General features: G+C 35.7%; 1 protein-coding gene across 7 annotated transcripts in view; it reads right to left on the reverse strand.

Annotated features, from left to right (window-relative positions):
- Positions 1-8076: 8076 nt before the first annotated feature.
- The window catches only part of WRN (WRN RecQ like helicase), a 123269-nt gene continuing 103629 nt past the window's right edge, over positions 8077-27716 (reverse strand). For 6 of the 7 annotated variants that reach the window (XM_057537149.1, XM_007174071.2, XM_028164502.2 and 3 more), the window contains 8 exons: positions 26273-26348; positions 25931-26043; positions 24132-24246; positions 23059-23190; positions 19773-19935; positions 15959-16173; positions 12534-12665; positions 8077-9927 (listed from right to left, as the gene is read on the reverse strand). In XM_057537149.1, coding sequence (XP_057393132.1) covers positions 9808-9927; positions 12534-12665; positions 15959-16173; positions 19773-19935; positions 23059-23190; positions 24132-24246; positions 25931-26043; positions 26273-26348 — 1066 coding nt within the window. In that variant the 3' untranslated portion in view covers positions 8077-9807. Of the gene's footprint in view, positions 9928-12533; positions 12666-15958; positions 16174-19772; positions 19936-23058; positions 23191-24131; positions 24247-25930; positions 26044-26272; positions 26349-27716 lie in introns of those variants that run through there. The other variant, XM_007174073.2, reaches the window with a different exon arrangement.

The raw sequence follows: 27716 nt of genomic DNA on the forward strand, positions 1-27716 counted from the left end.
TGGTTGAGAATCTGCCTGCCAGTGCAGGGGACACGGGTTCAAGCCCTGGTCTGGGAAGATCCCACATGCCACGGAGCAACTAGGCCCGTGAGCCACAACTACTGAGCCTGCGCATCTGGAGCCTGTGCTCCGCAACAAGAGAGGCCGCGATAATGAGAGGCCGGCACACTGCGATGAAGAGTGGCCCCCGCTTGCCGCAACTAGAGAAAGCCCTCGCACAGAAATGAAGACCCAACACAGCCAAAAATAAATAAATAAATAAATAAATAAATAAATAAATAAATAAATAAATAATAAAAATAAAGGAATTCCTTTTAAAAAAAAAAAAGTAAAAAAAAACCAAAAAACTTCTGAATAGGGCATTTCATCACCAAAGTCAGGGTTAGAGCTATCTGAATTAAATATGTTCTTCCCCATTAGGGAAATTGAAATTTTGGAAGCAGGCTAACTGGTAGCTTCTGAAATCACGTATCTCTAAATGCAAGGCAATTTTCTTTATTATGTTATATTGAATTAGCACACTTGAAAAATTAGTTACCTTTTTAATATCGTTAAAGCCAGGCAACACCTTATTTTATTTATACGTCAATACCTCAGTTCACTTGGCAGAACTCTGAGCAGACTTACTGAACAATCAGCAGGCAGGGATCCTGGCACATGAATTATGGAGGAGACCTGCCAAGGTACATAGCAGGAGTAATTGGTAAGGATATAACAATCTGGTCATAACACTTTTGAAGGGCAGAGTTCATCTGATTAATTAGAAAGTTACAGTGGAAACCCAGAGCATTTCTGGGAATTGATGGTCACCTGGGAAAACTAAGAATTTCGGACTTTGTTTACCCCCATTATGCCCAGCCGCTCAGTAATCCCTCTGGAATTCCATTTTGCTGATCTTGCTGTACTGTTGGAATCACTTCCGCAGTCGTCCTCCAGCCCTTCCACCACCACGACCATCACCTTGCCATTTGAAATTAATCTAGAGTCCTTGAAAGAGAATGGCTGGGTGATGCAGTTCTTGGTGTTGGTAGGAGAGAGGAGATGGAAGTGATACCTACCCTAGGCTTCAGAGATGCTCTCTACCAGAGTGCAGTTCTACCTTCAAGACCTAGAATCTGTGTGGAGACGACATAATCATGAGATTCATGAAGTGATGACTAAGCATTGCTCTCATTCTGTATAGGAGGCTGTGGGTTGAGTTCTCTGTGGTGGGGGGGGGCGGGGTAGATGAGAAAAGAAAGTTTAAGAAGCTCCTTTCTAGACTGTGGGGCGCCACAGAATTTTGTCAATACAGGTCAAAGGAAGATTTCCACTTGAGATCAGGTAAGTAAATCTCATGCCCTGCAGGTAGGAACTGATGAACAGACTTAGATTCAAATTCTGGCTGCTCTGTAAGTGACTAAACAGATCCCAGTTTTTCTGTGGCTTATAAAAACTGGCTCAGAGTAAACAACTCTCCCTTTCCCTCCAAATCTTGACACATTAGCCGAGCACCACGTGAAGAGAAAACCGAAGCAAATTATATCTGATTTTCCTGTGTACCGTATCACCTGACATTTCCAAACGTGAGCACTAGGTGGTGCTCTTGAACCACTGAGGTCAATATTCCTTTAGTTACTCCCCGTGCGGAAAATGATGAGACAAAGGTTCAAAAAGAACGAAACGGATGGGTTCTTGGTGCTTAAAACTGTATAATTCAAAGGAGTCTATAAAAATAATGAACTGACCCTATTAGGGACTAAGACAAAGGGGGTTTAGGGGCCTTGCCAAGTCCCACATCTCCTCTAAGGCTTAGGGTTCCAGCAGCCCCCTTTTCTCTTTGTTCCTCTCCTGGGTACTCTGCACTCCCCAGCTTAAATATCCCTACCCTTAACCAGCTGCAATAAACCTCTGAGGAAATTTTAAAGTTTATATTCAGAAATGTTAAGACCGTGCCTTGGATAACCGATTCATGAACCAAAGTATTTCATCAACTTCCAAATATTTTATTCCAATTATCTTCTTAAAAGTTTCTGGAATACCCACCCCTTTTTATCTTTTGTTAAATGAAAAATACTTACTTTGGTACAATCTATCCAGTGCCCTTAAATATTAAAATTACCTAACTCCCCTTTCTTTGACCAAACCACTAGGCAGCTTCTGATTATATGTAATGTGGCTTCCCCTGTAGCCTTCCTATAGGCAAAGGATGAGAACAGCTAATGTTTATTATTCCTACAGCATGCTTAGAACTATGATAAAGGCTGTACTTCATTTAATTACTTCTCCAATCACTCTAAGCCTGCTTCCTCGTCTGTAAAATAACGTTGATAAATGAGGCTTAGGGAGGATTGATCTGCTCGAGGTCGCAGTTACAAGTTGTCAAACCCAGGCTAATTCCAAAGCTCAGCAAGGCCTTCCCTGACACCGTTTGAAACACCGTCTACCCCTTCCAAGCTGCTTTGCTCTATCACGTATCACCATCCAAGACACAACGCTTTACTTGTTTCCTTTGTCATTGTTATATCCCCAGCACCTAGAACGGTGCCAGGAACATAGGAGGTACTCGATAAATATTTGCGGAATATTTACTTCTATCTCTGTCAACTTGGATGAGAGGCTGAATCTGCCATTTAAAGAAGGAGCCACTTTGGGGCACTGACACCCCCGATTTCTGAGCAAACACAGTAAGGGGCACATGCTGGACCACAGTGATTTCTGCAAGTCGTGTCCACCAAACACTATGTAGGGAGGTAGACCGCCTCCCTCTGGACACCCAGCCACTAACTGAGTAATGAGGAGTGTTTCAGTCTACAACTTTAGGCTCCTACAAACATATATCGAATGGACATGTTGGGGTATAAACATCAACTTTTACTTCTTCTAACTTCTACCAAGTATCAAATCGCTTTTCCCCTTGGGTGGTGGCCCCCTTTATATCTCAGCCCAATCTCAGAATTTTCTATCATTTGGGGACGTTAGAACAGCATCAGTTCAGTTTTTGAGTCTTCAATCGCTTATCTGCTTCCAAGTTCTCGTCACATGCACCTCCGACTAGACAGGTGGTTCCAGTTGTCTCTTTCACACCCCCTCCCTCTTCCATGCACTTACCTTTTGGAGTTAAAATAGGGGAGAAAGGGAAGAAAAACAAAAGCGTATCACTGACCAGCAGGATTGCTTAGTCCCTTTCTTTCGGTTGTGGTTCCTTCTCTGACTAATTGACTAGAGGTTGCTCAGTTTGTTGGCAGGTTATCCAAATGTCGGCTCTCTTTGGGGTTTATTCGTTGGTCCCCCCAAGGGTTCAAGGGGGTTCACCCCTCTCCAAACTCCTGCCAAGTGTGTTCTTGCTGCTGGGATGCACTCACCCCTCAGGTCGCCTTCTTCTGAGGGGATCATAAGGATGGCCTTTAAACCCAGCTCCTTCCAAGGGGTCCACTCAAGCCTCGGGAAACACACATTCTTGCTGTGTCATGTGGTGGAGGGCAGGCTGTCCCGCTGGCCCTTGTATTCTCAGCCCCACCGTATTTTGAGGCTCCAGAAGCATCAGGTACTCCACTGGACCAGCAGGTCAGAGCTTCCAGAAAGACACCATCACACTCCTTAATCTAGGGCCTGGTTCCAGCACCTTCAGTCTTCTAGAAATAAGGATGGGAGGCCCAAGTGAAAAGCCTCCTTCCTCACGGTAAAGAAAGAATGAAAGGTTTGTTGCCCTCTGTTCCCTTGCAAAGCAAGTTCTCCCTCTCACCCAGTACTGTTCTTTTGCAAAGTGCGAACGAGGGAGAAGTGATGGTACCAGTTTTGCTAAAAAGACACTATAATTCGAATAGCTAGAAGGGCTCCGAATTTAGAATTTGGAGCATTTAGTATCTTTTGTTATCAATTCTAGGTTTAGTCAAAAGTCAGGAAAAAAAAATGAAAGTTCCACTTGAAAAAAGGCAAAGTCCCACTTGACCTCTAACCCCACCTGGTTACATATCCATGAACTGTGATCTCCTTCCTGACATGTATATTCTGTGTACACAAACAGGCCAGTACATGACTCCAACTCTACATGTTATCCTGAAGGTCAACTGCACAGGTTGTGACACACAGCAAATGCCAAATAAATTATTAGTTATGACTGCTATCATTATGATCCCTTCCTATGATCTTTTTTTTTTTTCCTTTACAGAGAAAAATGTCTTTCACACATTTCTTCTTATATCTTACTGAGTATGTGAAATAAATATTTTCTTAAAAATGTTGTGTTTCCAGGGGACTTCCCTGGCAGTCCAGTGGTTAAGTGGACTGCAGGGGGCACAGGTTCGACCCTGGTTGGGGAACTAAGATCCTGCATGCCATACTGCACAGCCAAAAATTAAAAAAAAAAAAAAAATATTGCTTCCTGTAAGAAAGTACTTTTGTGAGATGCTCTTCTATTAATTCTTCACAGAGTAAACCTTCCCTTCTCTGAAGCATGGGAACCATATTGCTTCGTCTTCTCCTATTTGTTCCATCTTTTATGAAGTCAGCATATTGTCTTGCAAACTATAAATGCAAATATTTATTGACTGAAACATAATGAGTACATACTTCTCAATAACCTTTTTTTTTTTTTTTAATTTTATTTATTTATTTATTTATGGCTGCGTTGGGTCTTCGTTTTTCTGTGCTAGGGCTTTCTCTAGTTGTGGCGAGCGGGGGCCACTCTTCATCGTGGTGCGCGGGCCTCTCACTATCACGGCCTCTCTTGTTGCGGAGCACAGGCTCCGGACGCGCAGGCTCAGCAGTTGTGGCTCACGGGCCTAGTCGCTCCGTGGCATGTGGGATCTTCCCAGACCAGGGCTCAAACCCGTGTCCCCTGCATCGGCAGGCAGATTCTCAACCACTGCGCCACCAGGGAAGCCCTCAATAACCTTTTTAAATTGAGTTAGAAAATGAAGCTGGACATGAGGCTGAAGTTTTATTAATTTTTCTGAAAAACAATGAAAGCTCTGGGTTTAATGAATAGATATTAATATTAACCTTAGTATTACTAGTAAGTATAATATTAGATTTTTTTTCTTTCTCTTATAAGGGAAATTTGTTGATGATATTATTTCTATGCAATAACATATTTAAAAACTCTTATTAAATATCCCAATAATGTTTCAAACTTGGTAGGATTTCAACTTAAAAATAACAAGCATATATTACTAATTTTTCAATGATACGTTTTAAATGAGTCACAAGAATAATCTGTTATTCTAATAAGCTAAAATATCTCAAGCATTACAAATGCTTACAATATCAAATATGTACTTATCATTCCTTAACCCTAAAATATTACAACCAAAGGTTTAATTTACTCTGTATTCTACTTATTTCTCATCTTTTCTGAGGTTTAAACATGCTTACCCAGTAAGGAAGTTAACTACGTTATCCCAATGATTTTTGGATTGCCTTCCCAAGCAAAATGATGGGGACATCTTCTCAGATAGCTGAGATGGCTTCAGTTCGCAGCTCCCATCAAGACTGTAGCTAACTTTCTTACAGTGTTTTTGTTGGTTTTGCATTTCCTTGCTCCCCATAAGATAGATGAATGTCTAGTTAGCTCTAAAATGACTTTAAGGTCATTCCACTGGATCTTTCATGCTCTCAGTTAATTCTAAAGCTACCTCTTTGAATAGGAAGAATCTTCTATTCTTTTCGCCTTCTAACTATCTAGACCACAGTTTTCTGAATTCTAAATAACTGTCAGGGATTTGTCTGACTCTGTTATCATGGTCCTATGGTCCAATGACAAATAACACAGAAGAAAAAGTAAGTAATATTTTTGGAGGAGACAGCATAAGAATAGTACTCTAAAAGAATTTCCTTGGGGATTTCCCTGGCAGTCCAATGGTTGGGACGCAGGCCTTACACTGCCGTGGCCCGGGTTCAATGCCTGGTTAGGGAACTAAGACCCCGCAAGTCACGACCCAGCCAATAAATAAATAAATAAATAAAGTAAGTAAGTAAAATTCCTTGTTTTTAAGAATGAACCCAGCCAATCAATCAATCAATCAAAGAAATTCCTTGTTTTTAAGAACGAGCCTGAGGCAAACTTGAGGCCTGAGGCTGCTGAAGAAAGATGCTTCATCCAGGAAGTTAAAGTTCAGTCCGTACATTCTTACGGTAAACACTCTGTAATGTGCTGAGGTCATTTTGCACCAGTTATTTGCACCTGGTGATGAGGCAGATATATATGGCACAGCTTCCAAAACACACTCTGGTGGTAGGGTGTCAGGCAAGGCGAGGAGGGAGGTGGGGAGGACAAAAGAAAACCCAGCAGGAGCTCATGGAAAATGGAGAACTTGGGGATCGAGGAAGCCTCTGCCTCTGCCTAGGAGCAACGACCAGTCATATTTTCTATCAGTCATTCTTGTCAGTGAAAAGGATAGTCCACAGAAAAAAAGCAACTAATTCAATTCACAACTCAAACAATCAAACAAGTGCTTTTCTAGAAGACAACCATCATACTCTGGTATACAGCACAGAGGCTTTATGTGTATTTGCCATTTTATCACACTGAATATTGAAAGAATGTGTTTAAGAAATGAGAATTAATAAAATCAATAACTTGCTGCCACTGCCTTGATTTGCACTAAATTGCTAGTGGTTTTACTCACTGCATCTATGCACCCTCAATGCAAATCTCAACATAGTACAAAAGGCAAATATTATATCATCTTGGTATTATAAAAATAGTTTTGCCTCTGCAGATCCCCTGAAGGGTCTCAGGGACTCCTAACGGTCTGCAGACCACACTTGGAGAATCACTGCACTATAGAAAGCCCCTAAAAAGATCCTGTGGAAGTCTATTTAATGACATGAAAAAACATGTTCATAATATATTCAAGTGAAATATAAGTAACAAAGAATATGTTTGTGCTTAACTCTTTTAACTGTACTTCTAGAAACAATCTGAAATACGGAAAAATGACAAAAGCACCAATAGGAGGTGATTATATAAATTATAGTATATTCACCAAATAGCATAGTAGATAGCTATAAAAAACAACTAGACCGATATATATACTGACATGCAAAGATCTTCATGATAGATTAAGTAGAAAAAGTTTGTTGCAGAAAATTACATACAGCATGATCTCATTTGTGCAAAAAAAAAAAAAGATTTATGTCCAAGAGTGTTCTATGTTTTCTTCTAGGAGTTTCATGGATCCTAGTCTTACAATTAGGTCTTTACTCCATTTTGAGTTTATTTTTATATATGCTTTGAGAAAATGTTTTAATTTCACTCTTTTACATGTAGCTGTCCAGTTTTCCCAGCACCACTTACTGAAGAGACTATATTTTCCTCATTGTATATTCTTGCCTCCTTTGTTGTAGAGTAATTGACCATAGAGCATGGGTTTACTTCTGGGCTCTCTATTCTGTTCATTGATCTATGTGTCTGTTTTTGTGCTAGTACAGCACTGTTTTGATGACTGTAGCTTTGTAGTATAGTCTGAAGTCAGGGAGTATGATACCTCCAGCTTTGTTCTTTTTTCTCAGGATTGCTTTGGTTATTCAGAATCTTCTGTGGTTCCATGTAAATTTTAGGGTTATTTGTCCTAGTTCTGAGAAAAATGTCATGGGTATTTTGATAGGGATTGCATTAAATCTGTAGATTGCTTTGGGTAGTATGGACATTTTAACATTCTAATCCAGGAACATAGGATATCTTTCCATTTTTTTGTAACGTCTTCAATTTCCTTCATCAATGTTTTCTAGGTTTCAGAGTATAGGTCTTTCACCTCCTTGGTTAAGTTTATTCCTAGATATTTTATTCCGGGAACTTTAAAACTTTTGTTTTCTTACTTTCTCTTTCTGATAGCTCATTATTAGTGTATAGAAAAGCAACAGATTTCTATATATTAATCTTGTATCCGGCAACTTTACTGAATTCATTTATCAGTTTCAACAGTTGTTTGGTGGAGGCTTTGGCATTTTCTATATATAAATATCATGTCATCTGCAGAGTGACAGTGGAATATTACTCAGCCATAAAAAAGAATGAAATTCTGCCATTTGCAACAATATGGATGGACCTGGAGGGTATTATGCTCAGTGAAATAAGACACACAGAGAAAGACAAACATTGTATGTTATCACTTATATGTAGAAAAAACAACAATGAAAAAGAATGAATATAAAAAACAGAAACAGACTCACACATATTCAGAAGAAGCTAGTGGTTACCAGAGGGAAGAAGATAATGGGGAGGGGAGATACAGGGGTAGGGAATTAAAAGGTACAAACTACTGTGTATAAAATAAATAAGCTACAAGAACATATTGTACAGCACAATGAATATAGCCAATATGTTATAATAACTTTAAATGGAGTATAATCTACAAAAATATTGAATCACTATGTTGTACACCTGAAATGATTATAGTACTTTAAATCAACTATACTTCAATATAAAAATAAAAATTAAAAAAACCAAGAATGTATGTGTAGCTACACATGCAGAGGCACATAAATGCAGAAGAAATGACTAGAGAATGACACGTCATATATTCAATAGGAGTTACCTTCTGGAAAGGGGCTGGTAATGGGATGTGGGGAAACGGGAATATGGGGGACTTTTATGTTTTAAGTATAGCTTGAACACTTTACAAAGAATATTCATTCATGTATTATTCATGTAACAAACTAAGAAAAGTGAATATAAAAAGGCTTGGCAGGGGACTTCCCTGATGGTCCAGTGGTTAAGACTCTGTGCTTCCACTGCAGGGGGCATGGGTTTGATCCCTGGTCAGGGAACTAAGATCCTGCATGCCACACGGTGTGGCCCAAAGTCAATCAATCAATAAATAAAAGGCTTGGCAGGATACATGAAAGGGGTTAACTGATTACCTACCAGTGGAACTTATGTGATATTTTTTTTCACTTTTCTGGATTTTCTAATTCTTCTACAGCAAACATATATTTCTTCTTTATTAATGACAGTTATTTTTATTTACAAAAAAGTCAATTAAATGCCATATGGTGAACTGCTTAAAGTTATATCAACTATGATTTACCCAATTCAGTGTCAGTATGTGTTTTGTATATTTCAGTTACATGTGCTACATAAAGAGATATTAGAATCAAATTCTGACATCATCAAAAATTAAAGGTGCTCAAGGTAATTCAGTATATGAAAGTTTAAAATACATATCTTTATAATATTCAGTACTAAGGACTTTTTATTATTTGAAAAATAATAGAAATCGTATATAACATACAAAGTGCATAGTTGTCTAGTGCAATTGGTCTCCTTTGTTATATTCTTTCCTCTATTTACACAGAACCCAAAATGTTTCATTTTCACTGGTCTGGTCCACTAATATCATTTTAAAATGTGTATAAGAGTTTCTTCTAACAATAGAAAAAACAATTTGTAAAATAACTATGCGTTCTTCATTTGTAAGACAGAATTTTGGTAATATAGGAATATTTCATATCACACACATAATCACTTACAACTGATAATCTGTTATCTGTATTAAATCACCACACATTACATATTCTAAACATACTGCTGAAGTAAGTAAAGAGATTAGAAAACAGGGCAGTAACATGATTTCTTAAAGCTATCTCATAGGAAACTAAGATTCTGTTCTATGAGGTACTCACTCAGGCTCTCAGAAGACTCAACTTTATGTGAATTGCACAAGGCTGTTTTAAGACACCAGCTGTTCAATAAATAGGTGAGTTTTACTTTCAGATTAGAATAATTTTTAAACAAACATATTACTCCCCACTCTTCAGAAATGAAATACAGCTTCCCTCTTATAATACAGCAAGACACACATAATTCCTATGGCAGTTGCCAGTTTAACTAAAAAGACCCTTCTTTTTAGTTTTGGCCGTTGATTTCTTGCTGGCATCAGGTAAGGTCTCATTTCCTTTGGCAAACCACCCAGGTAATTTTCTCTTTGAGGTTTCAGATGAAGTCTATAGGAAAGAAAGAGAGAGAGAGAAAAAAAAAAAAAAAAAAAAAAAAATATATATATATATATATATTTGTACTGCTGAAAATGTGTCTCAGTTGCAAAGTAACACAGGTTATTGAATATACACCCACAAGCCTTCCCTTTCCAAATAAAACAAAATAATGAGATCTACAGAATTTATTTCTGGATCCAAAAATAAACACATGAGAGAGAGACAAAATCAACTATATCATTTTTTTAGGCAATTACCTGCCATCCTGTTACCTATTTTTAGACACTCAAGTGTAGACTCTCATTTGGAAAGGAAAGAACTGTATATTATTTCAGATCTATGTCCCATGGTGTATTTGCTTTAGCTTGGCCAAAATGGTGAATTTAACGTTCCAAGGAAGGCATCTGCCTAAGCATGTGTACACACACACACACAGTTATATTAGGCATTTAAAAAAGCATACGACTTGTACATCTACAATGGTAGACAGACTAGGAGAGTGGTTCAAGCATCATCAGGACCTTGCAGAGTTGCTGAGAGATAACAGGTACTGAAAAAACATTTGCTGAATAAATGAAAAAAAAAAAAAAAGGGTTCTGTTTCATAGACTCTTTTGAGAATCTGCTAAAACTAGAGGTCCACTAATGAGAAAAAAAGACAAACGTACACATGCACGATATTCTGCCTAATTTTAGGAGAACTGTGCACAAAATGAAGCTTCAGAACCCTAGTTAAAGGTCCCTGAAAACAAAATTAAACCCAAAGGCAGTGGTTGTGTACTATATTATCTGTACATTAAACAAATTTTAATAGGTAATTTAATACCTATTAAAAATTTTAATAGGTAAGTTCTATAAGCTCAAAATGGTATTAATTTGTGTAATCTCAGCTTGAACTCTAGCTCCTCAAACCAATATGATGGAGAAATCATTCTGACATGACTATACTTTGGAATCTGGGAGAGTTAATTTATTTATTGGAACTATTTGAGGGCTTTAAGGTAAGGTGGTCTCATCTAAGTTACAATGTGTCTGTTAGCCTAAGGTATACAAGTATAATTTATTCCATTTCAAGAATGAAGACTACATCTATGAATTGTTCGTCAACTGCTTGTTATGTTTTATTATGTTTTCTGTGTTTAACAATGGGTTCAAAATATTTAAAGGTGGGAAAAAAAGTAAAAAATCCTTGACAAAAAAACTGTGTGACCTTATATTTTTAAAAGGTAAAAGCTGTTAGCTATTCCAACTTAAATAAATCCAGTGCCGAAGAAAGGGCTATTCACACTTTAGCAAAAGCTAAAGAAAAAAAACAGCCAAGATAGCAACTTTTCTCCCAGGCACCTATTTCCTCACAGGGAAGAGAAGACCAGGAGAACAGATTGGATTTATACACACTGTATTATACTATAATGTTTGACTTAGAAATAATAAGTATTAGGGATATAAAGTGGCACGGATAAAGGGCATTTGGGTTGAGATAAAATTGGCCCAGAAATACTCTTCCCCCCCAGAATTTTATTATCAAAATCCCTTGCAGCCACAGACAACTATCATTGCTTGCAATTAGAGTTTAAGGGCAATTGGAGGAAGGAAACCAGTTAAAATTATAACGAAGCCAAAAAGTAAAACAGAGTACAAGATCCGAACAATAACAGAGCCAAGGAAAAAACCCGAAGTCCTGTTGTAGCCGTAGCCGAATACTACGGAATAAGCAGGGACTTTAAAACCAGACAGGCTCTGTGATGACCTAGATGGGTGGAATGGGGGAGGAGGGGTGGGAGGGAGGTCCGAGAGGGAGGGGATATATGTATACATATAGCTGACTGACTTCACTGTACAGCAGAAACTAACACAACATTGTGAAGCAACTATACTCCAATTAAAAATAAATATAAAAAAATAAGCCTAAGCAACTTAAAAAAAAAAACAGAACTAGGTTTGAGTTCGAATTGAGTCACTTACTACATGTATGACCTTATGAATGTTATTAAAGCCTTGATTTCTTCACACAGAAAAAGAGAATAACAGTATAAAATACTGTATCACTGGATTATTTGGAGAGTTACAAAATATCAAAACACATCCTGATTTATTCTTGGTATTAATTGGTAGCTAATATCATTTCAAGTCTTTTCTCCTATAACATTTTTATATTGATAGAATATGATCTTCAGCATTTATCCTATCATTATAAAAATGAGCTTATTTCATTGAGAAAGGGGTAAAACGCTTGCTTACACTGAGTGTATCTTTTGAGTCTCAACAATAAGTATCTGGAGGACTTTAATTATGAGGTCTAATAACAGAAACAACGCTTTTCAGTGACTATTTCCTTCATTAGTAGAAGGCTAAAATTCCCAGCAATCATAATAAAATTTAAGTAAGTATTTACGTCTTTTTGGTACTCCAAGTTCTATTAATAAGCCACTATCATTAAGTTGAGAATATAAAACATTAACTCATTTGCTGATTATATGTACCCATATATATGTAAGCAAATACATACATTATATTTGCATTTAACTTCATCTAAAAACTAAGATAAATCTAGGTATATTAGTTATCAAGCATAATATATTTGTCATGAAAACTATTTCATTAAATCAATTTTACCTGTGAATGAGAATCTACAAAGAAATCTTCTATTTTGGGATCGCTGAATGGCTGATTCCAGGAAGTTAGTTTTAGTGAATTTCTGTGACTCTCATCTTTCAGTGAAAAATCACAAGAACGTTTTCCATCAACCTTTAAGATATTTGTGGAATACAAAATAGTTACTACATGCACTATTTCCTTAGGAAAAAAACACACTATGCTTAAAAAAGCAAAGCTTAAGAAAATTCATATTATTCTGAGGTACTGAATTTTAACAATAATGATTATAATAATATTACCCCCCCAGCATTTTTCCTGAGTATCTTAAAATAGTGTATAAAAATGTTGTATGTTTTAATTTATAATGAAACTCAGTGGCAGGGCATGAGACCTTTCTCTCTCTCTCCCCCCCCCCACCCTCTCTCTCAGGCAGTCAAGAAAAATAAGATGGAAAAAAGTGACATATGAGGGGAGGGCTCTGGGAAGATGGTGGCAGCAGCAGCATAGTTTTTTAATCTCTCTGAATCCCAGCATTAAAACAGATAGAATTAGGGAGCAAAACCAAAAATTCACCATCTACATTTACAAAGAAACTAAGTGTATTAAAGGTATCCTCAGGAAACCGAAACCACAAGCATGTGAGGAAAAACCACCAACAGCCCTAAGACCTGCATGGTACAGCATCTGTGTGCGAGAAAGCAGGGGCAGTGAGGTGCCTGAGAACAAGAGAACCAAACAGCCCACAGGTATACACTGGAAAGGTTTATTTGAGAACAGCATCTGAAAAGTGGGAGGGCCTTTGCCCAACCCAACAGCAGGCGACGGAAAGGGGTCCACAGCAGTGTCTTAAGTGACTAGAGCAGCTGGCACCTATGAACTTCCAGGTGAAGGCCCGGCACTGAGAACTGCTGGGGTTATATCAAAATCAAGCAGGACGGGTATAATAGAGGCAAAGGGAAGAGAAAGCCCAGGTACAAGCGGCAGAACGGGGTATGTCATAAACCAAGTTTCCCTATTTTGAATGCTACACAAAAACAACAGGAGAGCTCTGGGAACTTGGACAAACTATCCTGAAGCATGCCGTCTTTTGAAAGTGCAGGGAAACTAATTTCACACTAAAAGGAGCAACAGGAACTTATGAAAGTCAAATCTGACACCGACTTGCTAAGATATAGAAAACTGTAACCTAAAATGAGCTGAAAAACGTTAAGAAAATAATTCAAAACAAACATCATAAATTAAAATCAGAAAAATTCAAAAGTGAGGGGAAAAGCTCTGGAAAGAATTAGAAATAAAAGAAAAAATTATAGAAGTGAATATTAAACTATAAGGAACATAGCAATAAATACAACAGATTGTGTCCAAACAGAAATAGAAGGTGAAAAAGAAGAAAAGTTTAAAGAGAAATGAAAAGCCAAAAAGAATTCATGAGAAGTGACAGATATTGTAGCTCAGTAAAGAAGGTCCAACACATAGAGAGCAGAAGTCCATTAAGGAGAACTACAAAGCAATGGGACAAAAATACTAAAAAGTAAAATTTTTAAAAACTTCCTGAAATAAACAAAAATTTAAAATCTACAATTTAAGAAAACTTTCCAGAAATAAAAAAAAAAACTACATATTTAAAGACTCCACTGTGTACCTTCGTATATTGAATCAGAACTACCACTATCAAGACATAATCTTCCTCCAGTAAACGTAGGCATGATTGAGCTTCTATCTTAACCGCAGTCACAACAGATGTAAACCTAACAATGCATCAACTAATAAGAAGAATCTGTTGTGACATTATTTTTTATTAGAAACCTCATAATCATAAGATGAAATAGACTAAGGGATACAACCCAAGGTCAGTAGAGAAGATGAATGTTAACATATGAAGGATCCCGAAACCAGGCCTCCAACAGACTCTACAGTGTTCAGAGTAGCTTTCTATACTGGAAGGCAGACAAAAGAAAAACACTTTGGCTGGCTCACTCACCCCTCAATCTACTTCCTAGCCCCAATATTCTTGTTCCCCTAAATGGGGAAAAAGAAAAGGCTGAATCCGGTAGGCTTAATTTCCACCCACTTAAATACCCACCCCCCCAAAATACCCCCACTCTTTTTTCAGAATATGATGTTATTTCAATAGGAGGAAAGCAATAATATTAATGTGTGGTTAAAACAGTATTTCACTATAAATGTGCTTCAATATTCAGGAAAAATAACAAGTTACACCTTTTCCTACTGACAGATACAGCTGGGAAAAAAATAAGGTCTTAGGCACCTGATATAGATTTCAGAAATAAAAGGCTGGGAATAGCAGCCAAATTTCACTACCACCTGCCCAACGTATATCTCCTTTAATGCCCTTTTTTTAAATTTAACATCTTTATTGGAGTATAATTGCTTTACAGTGGTGTGTTAGTAATGCCCTTCTTATAGCTAATTCAATTGCCAAAATAATGTAAAGAATTCCAGTTAATCAAATTTCATTAGGTTATCTAGTACATGACTATATACAAATCTAACTGAAGGACAGAATTGTAAAAGATCAGTTCCTCTTACTTTTTAAGCTATTGAGAAAAGGAGTTTAACTGTTGGAAATCCTATAAAGATTACTTAGAACTGAAATAAAGTCCCTAATTCTCTAATATAACTAGTAGCAACCACCTATCACCATGCTGAATTTATCATCTAGGAACTAAAGTAATTTTTGAGTTAATTATAGTTTTCACAAACTTTTATCATGGAACTTTAGGCCTGGAAGATATTAAAGGTCAAATTTTCAAGTCTTTGCAATCATTTAGTAGAGTCACAATGTCAAAGAATAGTTATTCTCTGATTACTATTTATTTATCTCATATAACACAGAGAGCAATAATATTCAAAGCATTTGATTTTAATAAAATATACCATGTAAAAATAATACTAAACTCATGGTCTTTCTCTGATCATGCAAAAGTGCACTGGGATATGGCCAGGACCATGAGCAACAATTATCCTTGTACCTGAGAGATTCAATATAACAGGAACAGAGACTGAGGAGTAACAGAATGATAGACAAATTCCAATATCTGGGGAGGTATATATCATAGAATTTGGTTTTATTTTCATTAACCACATAAACTACCATATGCTTACAGCCAATATTAAATATATCTATGAAAGAAAGAGAATTTCCAGACTATATAGTCAATATAAGGTAGAGGTAAAATTTAAGCTGACATTCCCATTCAATAAGCTAAATAGATGGACTATATTCCTCTTTTCTTGGTGTTTAAAAAATCTCTTTTCTCAGATCGGATTTATGAAAAGCAACGGAAGTACAGCACCAAGATTTTCTAAAAAGTAACCTTCTATCAGAATTTGTAACAGTTCAAAAAATACAGCATTCTGGTATTAAGATATGCAAATTGAACAATCTGAAACTATATGAAAATTCTACATATAATTAACACCTTGGTATTAGTGCCCACTTCTTCCTTGCTCCTCTTAGAATTTGAACAGCTCTCTTCAGAGTTGGGGAAACATCTCTTTTTGTTGGAATCACATGAAGACTGGCATAGCATCCTGTTGTCGCAATCTTTTTCCAGGATCTCAATTGCCATGTAGATAAGGTACGTGTCAATGTTTTCAGGAACATACATTCTAATTAGTTTAATTTTATTTATATCTGTAAAGGATGAAAAAAAAAGATTTAAAAATAAATTACACAGAACACTGCAGAAAACCTATGAGCTGGAAATAGTGACATGTTTTGTAGAAAGGAAGGAGGAAGGTGGCCAAAGAAAATGTCCCTCTTTCAAATGCCTATCCCCTTACAGAACAGAAATAGAGTAAAACATGTCCCCTCACTCCTGCACCACCTACACCCCTGCCTCCAAGACCCATAGTCAGGGCAGGCTATCAACTCTGCTTAACTTTTGTTCCAAACCGTCTTTTGAGGGCTGCCCTGAGAATCAAAACCACCATCCAAAGAAATTCCAAATATCAATTATAAGTTAATTTTTTGAAAATAATTTATCCTTAAAATAGAAGCTAATCATACTTGTAAATAAGATGCTAATAAAAAGGATTCTTTCAATGGCTATCGAAGCATAACAAAACACATCAACTATTTAAAATGCCTATTATTTAAATAAGTTTTCTGGGAAAGATAGATTTTATTTTCAGATCTTATTTGCCCTAACTTTCCACACAAGTAAGTGCTGAAAATATCTATTGGAGAGTGAAATAATGAGTACCGCCAGCACTCCTTCAGTGCTTAAAAGAGATCATATTACCCCTACTTTTGTGGCAGGTCCCTTGGAAGCCACCCTTAATTTTCTAGTTACATGCACATAAAGAATGAAAGAACAAAATTATTAAAAATACTTGCCAGGTACCTCATTAAATACTCTGCTTCATTTATTATTAAGCATAGTTAGAATCTCAACTCCATAAAAGAAGAAGCTTAAAGTCATGTAAACATGGAAAAAACTAAAAGAATAAAAAGGTACAGAATTCCTTAAAATATTGTTACAAGGACAAAACCTACTTAGCAAATAAGATAGCATGAAAATAATAGATATAATTTCTCAATTCACAAATACTCTATTTTTAAGATTAAGATTATGCCATAATAAACTATAGAAAATTCTCAATTCAAGATTGTGCAAAATTTAAATGCCAACAAACTTGTTCATTAAAACACCAAATTATGTGATATGGCTACAGTTAAGTAAAAGATGAAATACCATATCTGAATCATTAGTGTGGCATGGATATCTTCATTTCTTATTATAATTTATAACTCAACAATGCTTCCTCCAGTAAGAGAACAAATAGAATTTTATTAAGGAAAAATAAGAATTCAAAAATAAAATTTCACATCAATAAATGATATATTACAGACTATAACCATACAATAAAAAGAAATAAAGTTTAGAGCTCATGATACTTCTCTTTCTCAATTTTGGCTTTGGAAGAAAATTATAATAATATATTTTTTCGTATTATTTGTACAACCTATATATACAGTGTATTGACAGAAAGATGAAGTAAGTGTTTAATAAGTATAATTTAAATTCCATTGTTCTTTGGAATTTCAATTTAATATTTAACTGAATGAAAATTTATTTGCTATACTCAGTGTATAATAGTAAAGACAACAGGAAAAAGGGAAAAAAAGTGCACAAACTCTTTCAGAGAATACTGCATAGTACCAAACAGCTCGTCAAAGATATATCTTTCTCTGGGGCTTCCCTGGTGGCGCAGTGGTTGAGAATCTGCCTGCCAATGCAGGGGACACGGGCTCGAGCCCTGCCTGGTCTGGGAAGATCCCACATACCGCGGAGCAACTGGACCCGTGAGCCACAACTACTGAGCCTGCGCGTCTGGAGCCTGTGCTCCGCAACAAGAGAGGCCGCGACAGTGAGAGGCCCGCGCACCGCGATGAAGAGTGGCCCCCGCTTGCCACAACTAGAGAAAGCCCTCGCACAGAAACGAAGACCCAACACAGCCAAAAATAAAATAAATAAATAAATAAAAAAGATATATCTTTCTCTAAATCCTGAGAGATAATACATACATAAAGGAAAAAATAATTCTAGGGTATTAAAATCAAGAGGGCATCAGAGTCTCTGACTCCCTCTAAAATACTATTTCATTCTGCATTGGAGAAAGAGAGATTTTATACAATCCCAATTCTAACCCTGCAATTAATTACTGTGGTCCTTCCTCTTCCTTAATTTCTAGTAAAATGGCTGCTGAAGTTAGAAAGACTGGAGAGTGACCAGGAGAGCTGGCTAGCTTCCTCACAAGATGACTCACAGCTAAGTGACCTTGGATATTTTATCCCAGTACAGGATTTGGCCCTCACGTTTTCAGATTTACAAACCTACTTTAACCTTAATAGAGCCACATTAACCAAGCTCACAAAATGCCAATTCATTAATTTCCAATTATGAATTCACAACTATCATATAGATAAGTACCCAGATTAGCAAGACTAGAGCATATTTTCCCTATAGACAGACCTACATGGGAAATCAAATCATAGCCAGAAAGCTGTGATACAGAAGCAGAATTAGTTGTTAAGGTATCTCCCTCAAATAAGATCTTGACATAAGCTATCAACAGGCCCTGAAAACACTCGGAAGTCTCATTGACCAGGATTAGAAATTGCATATTTCTTTCCTTTAAATAGTTGGCAGTACAACTTTAACATGGTATAGTAAAAAGAGAAACTTCGGTTTCCTGGAACTAACTTAGAGGACCACTGCCCAAACTTGCCTCTGTCTCTCTCCTTGCCTCCAAGGTTGAGCAATGGAAGGAGAGATGGAGGTGTCCTTCAGTCAAGCCTTGCTCAAGCCTAGAACTAATGCTGCCTTTGAAGGTGACTTAAATACCTTTGTTCTGATCAGTTAAGTATAGTATTAATTGTGATCTGTTTTCCCTTATTTCTAAATTTGGGGGAAGAACTGTATACTTGTTCCTGAGTGGGAAAGAATTTGAGGTAATAAAAAGTTTAACTATTTGCACTGCAGCTTTGGAGATAAGGCTTTTTGTATGTCCACTGCTCTGTCCTAACAGTCCAAAAAAATTTATCAGATTTATTGAATTATAACACACCTAGTTTACATCTGTACATTTAGGGTGTGAAAATCCTTCAAATCCACCTCATCTTTACTTCTGTAAAAAAGGGATCATAATTTTAAAATAGGCATATTTTTAAATTTTCTGCAAGGTAAACAAAGGGGCTCGATCTCCATGAGCACAGTTGAGGTTCTGTAGCAAAGTGACAGGAGGAAACCCTTCTACAAGGGTCCCAAGAGAACTCAGTCCATCCCTTCAACACCACAGTGCCTGACACTATTGCCTGCATTGATGAGAAAGGCTACTTAGGTAAAACCAGTGACAGGGAATCAGAAAGATTTAGAGAAAAGCTAAGAGTCAGTGAGCTATGGGGAATGAATGTGTGTTTTTTTCAAGTGAGGAAGTACAAATTAGAAAAGGATGAAAGAGCACTGTTTGGGGGATGGGGGTGGAAGTTGTAATCTGAAACTGAAAAAAAAAGCAAGAATTTCTCAGACTCAGACTTTTCTCTGAGTGATAATGGGAAGAAAGATTGTTTTTCTAAAACAATAAAAAGCATTACAAAAGTAAAGTTTTCATAGTAGCATACAGGGTTAATGCGATCAGAGTGAAAAATATTAGTGGATTGCTTGTTTACTTCATCTGGGTTCAATGACTCAAGTCATTAAGGCTGCAGACGAGGGTCATGGTTATCACCTGAGTTGATGGGAGGGTTTCGGATAACATCAGCAATAATCTTCTGAATCTCTGGAGTCAGACCTGCTCGCTCCATATCGAGTGGGTAGCCAGCTTGCACCGCTTGGGACAAGTGCATGCCAGCTGCTGAGAGAGGCAGAATCCTGTTCTCAGCTACACTCTTCTAGAGAAATAGCAGCAAAACAACCAGTGAGTTTTCTTGAAGTTTCCACTGTACTGTATAGAAATACAAGGTCCAAAACCTTCAGGTAGTAAATGTTCACTGAGAATAAACAGTGGACTAAACCTTCATTTAAATTTCTCATTTTAACTAATTCTTTAAAATGACTCACATGCTAGAACTCCACAGGTGCTACTTTTTATACTTATTATATTGAATAAAGCAAAATCACCCAGGTTTAGCTAAGAAATCAATCCTCATCCCTCTGTAATTATTCACCTTAAAAACCTATTAGTGACAGAGAGTAGTCATTCTACGTAAGTCTAATAGCTGCCACAACCTTTTAAAAATACAGTAAACTGTAACCCAATACTGTATATACTTGAAATAACACACGGTACTTCAGTTACATGAATTTCCAGGAAGACGAATCGTAAAATGCTTAGCAATAACATAAGGCTCCAAATGTACTCTAGAAAAGGTTCTCAAGAAGAGTTTAAAAAGTGCTTTAAATTGGCTCTATTCATAAAATAATAATAACAATTTACAAGTGGCTGTCATCATTTGCCTAGCATTGAATTTAACATGAATTGTGCTAAATTAAGGACACTGTTACATATTTATGTAGCTTTTAAACAAATGTAGCTCCAAATCCATTTAAGATGTCTGTTAGATAAAACATTCTTTTAAACATTCAGAAAGTTTAGTCACTCAGCTCTAAATTATTTCATGACACTCTTTTTTAGCACACCTTGAAAGTCTGAATTTGGACTGTATTTGTATGAATGTTGATATTTTCACAAAATAGAGCATTTAAAGCAATATTTTCATCCTTCAAAGGAAGGTTTTATGTTACTTTCACTAAATGTCTACACTTTTTCTACTAGAAGATGTGTATCATGTGTGCATGATATCAGGGTTATTTGATACCAGGCATCGTATTACCAAAAACTAATTGTATTATTCCTTCTGATTAATTAGTCCTTAGGCATGTTTAATTTTGCAGTTAACTGGCAAGACCCCCTCAGACTCCTGGGAAGTACAGATAATTACACCACAGTATTTCACAATAATATACAACCAAATAATAGCAAAAGACACAAATGAAGATATACCACTCTTCACATTTTTATCCATGAATATGTAATATAATACATGAAACTTCATATCCTGGCTAAGTATGAGGATACAATTTATTTTAAAAATTTGGAGGCTATTCCATATTTTCTTTATACAGTTAGACCATACATATTCGGTCAAATTGTGTATATACAAGCATGTTTAACATGTACATGTAAGTTACTGTTTAAATAAGAGACTGAACTTAAAATTCCTATTTATCATGTAATATGTTTCAAAAATAGTTCAATGGAATTATTTGGTTCTTTGTGTAATGGCTTTTTTACTTTTAATTAAGGACTTTGGCTATGTAACTAGAACATATATTAAGTGACTAAGATAAGCTATGGACTGTTTATTCTTATTTATATTGGATATTAACCAGAATAGAAAGTGTGTAACATAGCCTAGTGGATGGAGACACAGAGAACAGGAAAAGCAGGCCCTGGACCATACAGCCTAATCTAAACCAATTTAACATCAGAGAGGACAGGAATGCAAATTAGTGAAACTTAGCTGGAAGCCTCATTCTGTCCTTATTCCACTAAGATATCCTCTTCATTTTGTATATTTAAAAAATCTCAACAGCCTTAAGGACTTATGCCAAAACAATGAAGAAACATTAAGTATGGCCATTTTTCACAGTAATCAGATTTTTTTTAAAGAGCATCAAGCAGACATGGTTAAAAAAAAATAGAACATTACACTAGAGAAGATAGAGTGAAAAGCAAGTTTGTTATTTTTTTTTTAACTTATTTCTAGCTTCTTCAACATCCTTCAGAGATATTCTATGCACTTTTGTATACATACCCAAGGATATGTGAATATATAAGCATGCAAATATATATACATACATATTTATGTATGTTTTCCACAGTGCTATGCATCTTCCTTTTTTTACTTAACAATGTATCGCAACGAAGAGTAGACCCTGCTCACCACAACTAGAGAAAGCCTGTGCACAGCAACGAAGACCAACGCAGCCAAAAATAAATAAATAAAATAAATTTATTTAAAAATTTAATTAATTACTTAAATTGGTTTAATAATTTTGGTTTACAAAAGACAAATAATAGCTATCTCTGTTTTCTCCATCTTATATTAAATATAATACAAGTATACATTCTATTTTTCATAAGATCTGGATTTGTTTTTCGTGAAGAAACTAGTTAATCTGAATTTCCTACACTTCTCATTTTGTTTTACTTATCAAATGAGCTGACATTATCTTTACATGATGTTTAAGATTATAAAAATGTGAATCTGGGGACTTCCCTGGTGGTGCAGTGGTTAAGAATCCCCTGCCAATGCAGGATTCGATCCCTGGTCCGGGAAGATCCCACATGCCCTGGAGCAACTAAGCCTGTGCATTACAACTACTGAGCCTGAGCTCTAGAGCCCGCAAGCCACAACTACTGAGCCCGCCTGCTGCAACTACTGAAGCTCGCGTGCCTAGAGCCCGTGCTCTGCAGCAAGAGAAGCCACAGCAATAAGAAGCCCACGCACCGCAACGAAGAGTAGCCCCTGCTCACCGCAACTAGAGAAAGCCCGTGCACAGCAATGAAGACCCAACGCAGCCAAAAATCAATCAATAAATAAATTAAAAAAAAAAAAAAAAAAAAAAAACAATGTATCTTGGAGATTATCTCTTATCAGTACATACAGTAATAGTTTTTTAACTATTAATCCCATTAAAAAAATGGAGTCTTAGAATATGGCTGCTCCAATATCCCTAAGCTATAAATGTGTTTATCAGTACCTCTGATACAACCTCTATAAGATAATCATGGTCAAACTATACTTGCTGTTTTTACTTAATTAACAGAAAAGGGCTTAGCAGAAAAAGCAAATGACATTCTGTTCTAAAATTAATTATAAAATGAAATAACATAAAATATTGTAGAATTAGAAGAAATTTATCCCAAGTCTCAACTTTGATATTGAAAAGCTGATAAAACACATTTAGATAAATTTAAAAATTCCCTCTAACTTGAAAGTAACACTTACCAAACACATTTTCTTTTCTTGGAATAAAGAATATGTGATGGCTGCAGACTGTGAAAGTGAGCTTGCTTTATTTTTCACCACCAGACTTTTCTTCTGTTCTTCTTGTGGTTTTGTACTTGAAAAGAGGTCTGTCTACAAAATTTTAAATGTAGCACAAATGATCAAAAATAATATCAATATAATGATTGATAGAATATCAACATGATCATTAGCTATTAGGGAAAAAAATAACACAAATAAAACCTCTAAGGAACAGCCCCAAATTCCCTTTTTATGAGGAGCTCAAAAAGTTTTTTTTAATTTTTACATATTGATTTTAAAAGGTAAAATATGGCTAGAGGGAATAAGTTTTGAATAAAATATTTGTAATTACAAACATGGTTGTAAAACTAGAAATTCCTAGTCTTCCCTTTAAGCCAATAAGAGGGACTAAAAATGAACTATAATGTGGACCACTCTGCCTCTAAATTAGTCCCCTAATCCCCTGGAAGTGAATAGTAAATGAATGAATGAAGCTTTAATTTCTATCTACATTTGAAAGTAAAATAATTTCTTTGTCTAAAATACAGTACTTATTCAGATTTAAAAACAAAACCTCTCAACAAAATAAACAGACATAAGCAGGTTTGACAACTATTACTTCAGAATCATCTTAAAAATGAGGTAACTAGTGATTATCAGTGGGGAGAGAGGTGGAGGAAGGGGCAAGATAGGGGAAGGGAGTTAAGAGGTACAAACTACTGGGTATAAAACAAATAAGTTACAAGGATGTAATGTACAGCACAGGGCATACAGCCAATATTTTATAATAACTTAAAATAGAGTATAATATATAAAAATACTGAATCACTATGTTGTACATCTGAAACTAATATAATATTGTAAGTCAACTATACTTCAATTAAAAAAAATAGGTAACTAACATGTTTTTATAACTGATTTACTATAGAAACTATCTGATTCATTTTCTAAGTGTCCAGCATAGAAATGAAAAATGCTGCTTTTGAAGGGTGTTTTGTAATCGTCAAAAAAAGTTTATTCTCTCAGAGGTCCTGCAAACCATAGTGTTTTACCTGAAGACTATTTATTTGACAGAAATGTTTGATGACTTCCAACACAGGGGCCAACATCGTAGCTTTGCCTTCAGAAACACCATCAATCCTTTTCACATTTTCAACTGTAGTAGGTCTGTCGTTTAAAAAAATTAAAAAGTCAAGAAACCACTGAAACGTTACCACTCCAGCAACACAGCTGATAGATATTTAGCTTCAATGCTGACACTCAATAAACATGGATTTTTTTCCAGCAACCAAAAACAATGTATAAAACAAGTAATTTTGTTTTATGATTCTTAGAGGACAACTAAGAGGCTAAGAAACTCAGAAGAAAATCTCATTCATTATTTACAAAGTTTTTACCTGTAACAATAAACTTGCTAACTAACTACTTCAGGCTTTTAATATTTCTTATTGTGTCCAATATGAAGAGAATGTCTGATGTCTTCTTTCTAAAAATCTGCCAATTTAATGATTACTCCTTTTCCTTTAAATATCTTCACTGAATATTAAAATGTGGTCTTTGAATATTTATTTTAATGAAATAATTATTATAAGATATATGCACTATGTAACATTATTAGAAAATTCTTCTCTAAAGTAACATCTCTTGAATGAAATTTAGCAACAGAAACAATTTTTGAAAAGGAAGTATACAAGATGAGTACAATTACCAAGCAACAATTCTTTGGAAATAATTTCTTCTAAATATTTATTGACCACCTAGTGATTATTAGGCGTTGGGCTAGGTGCTTTGGAAAACACAAAAAGATGAGGAATATAACATCTTCATCACAGAGTTTAAAATCTAGAAGACACATATACATGAATACCAATAATAACAAAAAAATAAATAAAGCATTATGTAATAAGTGCCATAGAATCATCTTTTAAATTTACATTTAAAAGTCCTTTATGATTCCACAGAGGAATCACTTTGCTGCTAAGAACATGGAAGGCTTCATCGAGCAAATAACAATAAAGCCAGATCTTAAAGGATTTCCTAATAGGAGTTTTGGGAAATCAAGGAAACTACAAGTCAGAAGCAACATTGTAAATAAGTATATGGAAGTTGAAAAGGAGACTTAAACAAATGGTAAACAATCTAGGCAAGATTAAGCATTAAAATTCTGTGACTCAGATGGAAAAGAAGGTTTAAGTTCATAAATGGAAGGCCTTGAATTGTGAGCTAAATAAGTTAAGACGGTGGGAAACTACTTAAGCGGAAGTACAACAGGATAAAGATTAATTTGGTATTCATATATCAGATGAAACAGAGAGAGAGAGGCTGAAGAAAGAGTAACTAGTTAGAGGCTTTTGCAACAGTCCAAGGGTAATGGTCTGAACTACCATGGTGTCACTAAAAAAAGGAAGAAAAGCATAGACAGACACAGAAGGAACACTGAAATGAAAAAGTCTAAAAACTATATAATAAGAGAAAGATGGGGATATATGTTAGAAGAGTAAAAGTAATATCAGAGGTATTAAACAGGCGTGACTAGGAACATGATAGTATGACTAACAAAAATAAGGAATTCAGAAGGAAGAGTTTTGGCATTTGCATGAAATGCATGTAAGGAGGGTTGGTGGGTAGTGAGTTAGATTTTATATACACTGGATTTGATTGCTGAAAACAGTTGGTTTCATGTGGGACCAAAGCTCAGTGAAGAAACAGATCATTGGCAGCAACACGGGAGATTTGGGAACCACCTCTTGGATGTGACTGCTGGAGCCATAGTCATATTATCGCTAAATGATGTATTTTACAAATCTATTATGTTAGAAGAAAATAAGTTAGAAATATGCAAATAGTTTACCTCATTTTGGCCATATCCACCAGTATCTTATTTGTTGCCAGAATAGCTGGAGGAACATTCATTTTATTGGCATGTTTCTGCCTAGCTTCCACCAATTTGCCGTATAATGTAGTCTGAACGAAAAGCAAAGAAACAACATTTGTTTAAATGTACTTAGAAAAATCCAGCCCTTTATTGTTAAGAGCTTCAGATATTACATTTCCCCCTTAGGATGAAAAATGAACTGTATCTTAGACTCTTAGCTATAGAACAATTTTTAAAATACTGGCAAGAGAATTTTAAGCATGCGTAGACTCGTAACTACCTTCTCAAAAACTAACTGCCTTTTTACAAAAGCCACACCTGAGTCTCCTGCTCTTCAGCTGAAATAACAGGTTCTGAGGACTTGCAGGATTTTCCTGGTGGTGGCACCATGGTGCTAAAACATTTAAAAGAAAAGAAATGATAAAAAGCCTTTCTTTCTCCAAGTTCACTTTTTATTTTGCCCCCAAGATGAGAATACCTTTCCCAATCAATATTAACATTTATTTGTCACAATACCAGTAAGGCAACTGTTACTTAAATGACAGCCTAGATTTTAAACATTTTGTATCAAATACATTCATTATATAGGTAAAGTGTAAACTGTGATTTGAGTCAATCACAAAATTGGTGCAATTAAGCACAGCATTTGCCTCCTCCTCATCCATCAAATACTTTGAAAGAAATTACTCCTTATCTATACCAAAGTAAAATTTTTTCTAACCAAGAATGATACAATCTATAACTCTTCTTGTGATAGCACTATTTTTTGGCTGTTGAGGAACATTAGCATGGAATTAATCAAATTATTCACATTTTTCTTCAAAATCAAACTAAAAAAATAAGCCAAAAGGAGTAATTTTGCCTTTGACTCCTCGAAAGAAGAATTTAAAACACCCAATTAGCAATTAACATGGTATGAAAGGTGCAAGGCAGCAAACTAGATAGAAAACCAGGTTCTACAAAGGGCAATTTCACAGATAAATTAATTATAAAGAGGAAAAGTTATAAAAATGAAATTGTATAGAATAGCCTATGTAAAAGGTGTCAAATTTAAATAAATTTCTGCTTTTGGGGGGGAAAGAGAAGAACATGTTTGATGTATAAGAAATGTTTATAAATTTCCCTGTTTCAAGAATTAAAAATTTACAGTGTAAAGTAAGACTTCATTTTTACAATTATCAGATTTTATAACTAGAATAAAGAGATTTGAACATGAGGAAAGAAAACTCCAGTTCAAAGAACTAGTCAGGGAAATGTACAATAAATATTAATAAAATATATGCTGAAAAGGTGTTTGTCTTTTTGGCCGCACCACGCAGCAGGTGGGATCTTAGTTCTCCCCCGACCAGGGATCGAACCCACGCCTGCTGCATTGGAAGTGCAGAGTCTTAACCACTGGACTGCCAGGGAAGTCCCAAAAAGGTGTTTTTAAAAAAAGAAGTATGGAGGCCAATACCATAGCAACTGGTCAGAAGATCTGAGGGTGATTGCTTCTATAGAACAGAACAAAATGGGTTTGAGAAGGGTGTGAACTGGTGTGCTTTGTTATATGCCTTTAAGTCTCAACTGACTTTTAAAAACATTCACATGTATTATTTTAATGAAAATTCAAATGAAATTTAAAATAATAGTTATTGATATGTAAGCATCTTTTTCACTTCTGTACACTAAGCCCGTATATTAAAATTAACTTCTGGACCACTCTACAGGTATCTCAAACTTAGTATGTCTATCACTAAACTCCTAATTTAACCTCATCCCC

The sequence above is a fragment of the Balaenoptera acutorostrata genome, chromosome 21, assembly GCF_949987535.1.
Source record: "Balaenoptera acutorostrata chromosome 21, mBalAcu1.1, whole genome shotgun sequence".
NCBI lineage: Eukaryota > Metazoa > Chordata > Mammalia > Artiodactyla > Balaenopteridae > Balaenoptera > Balaenoptera acutorostrata.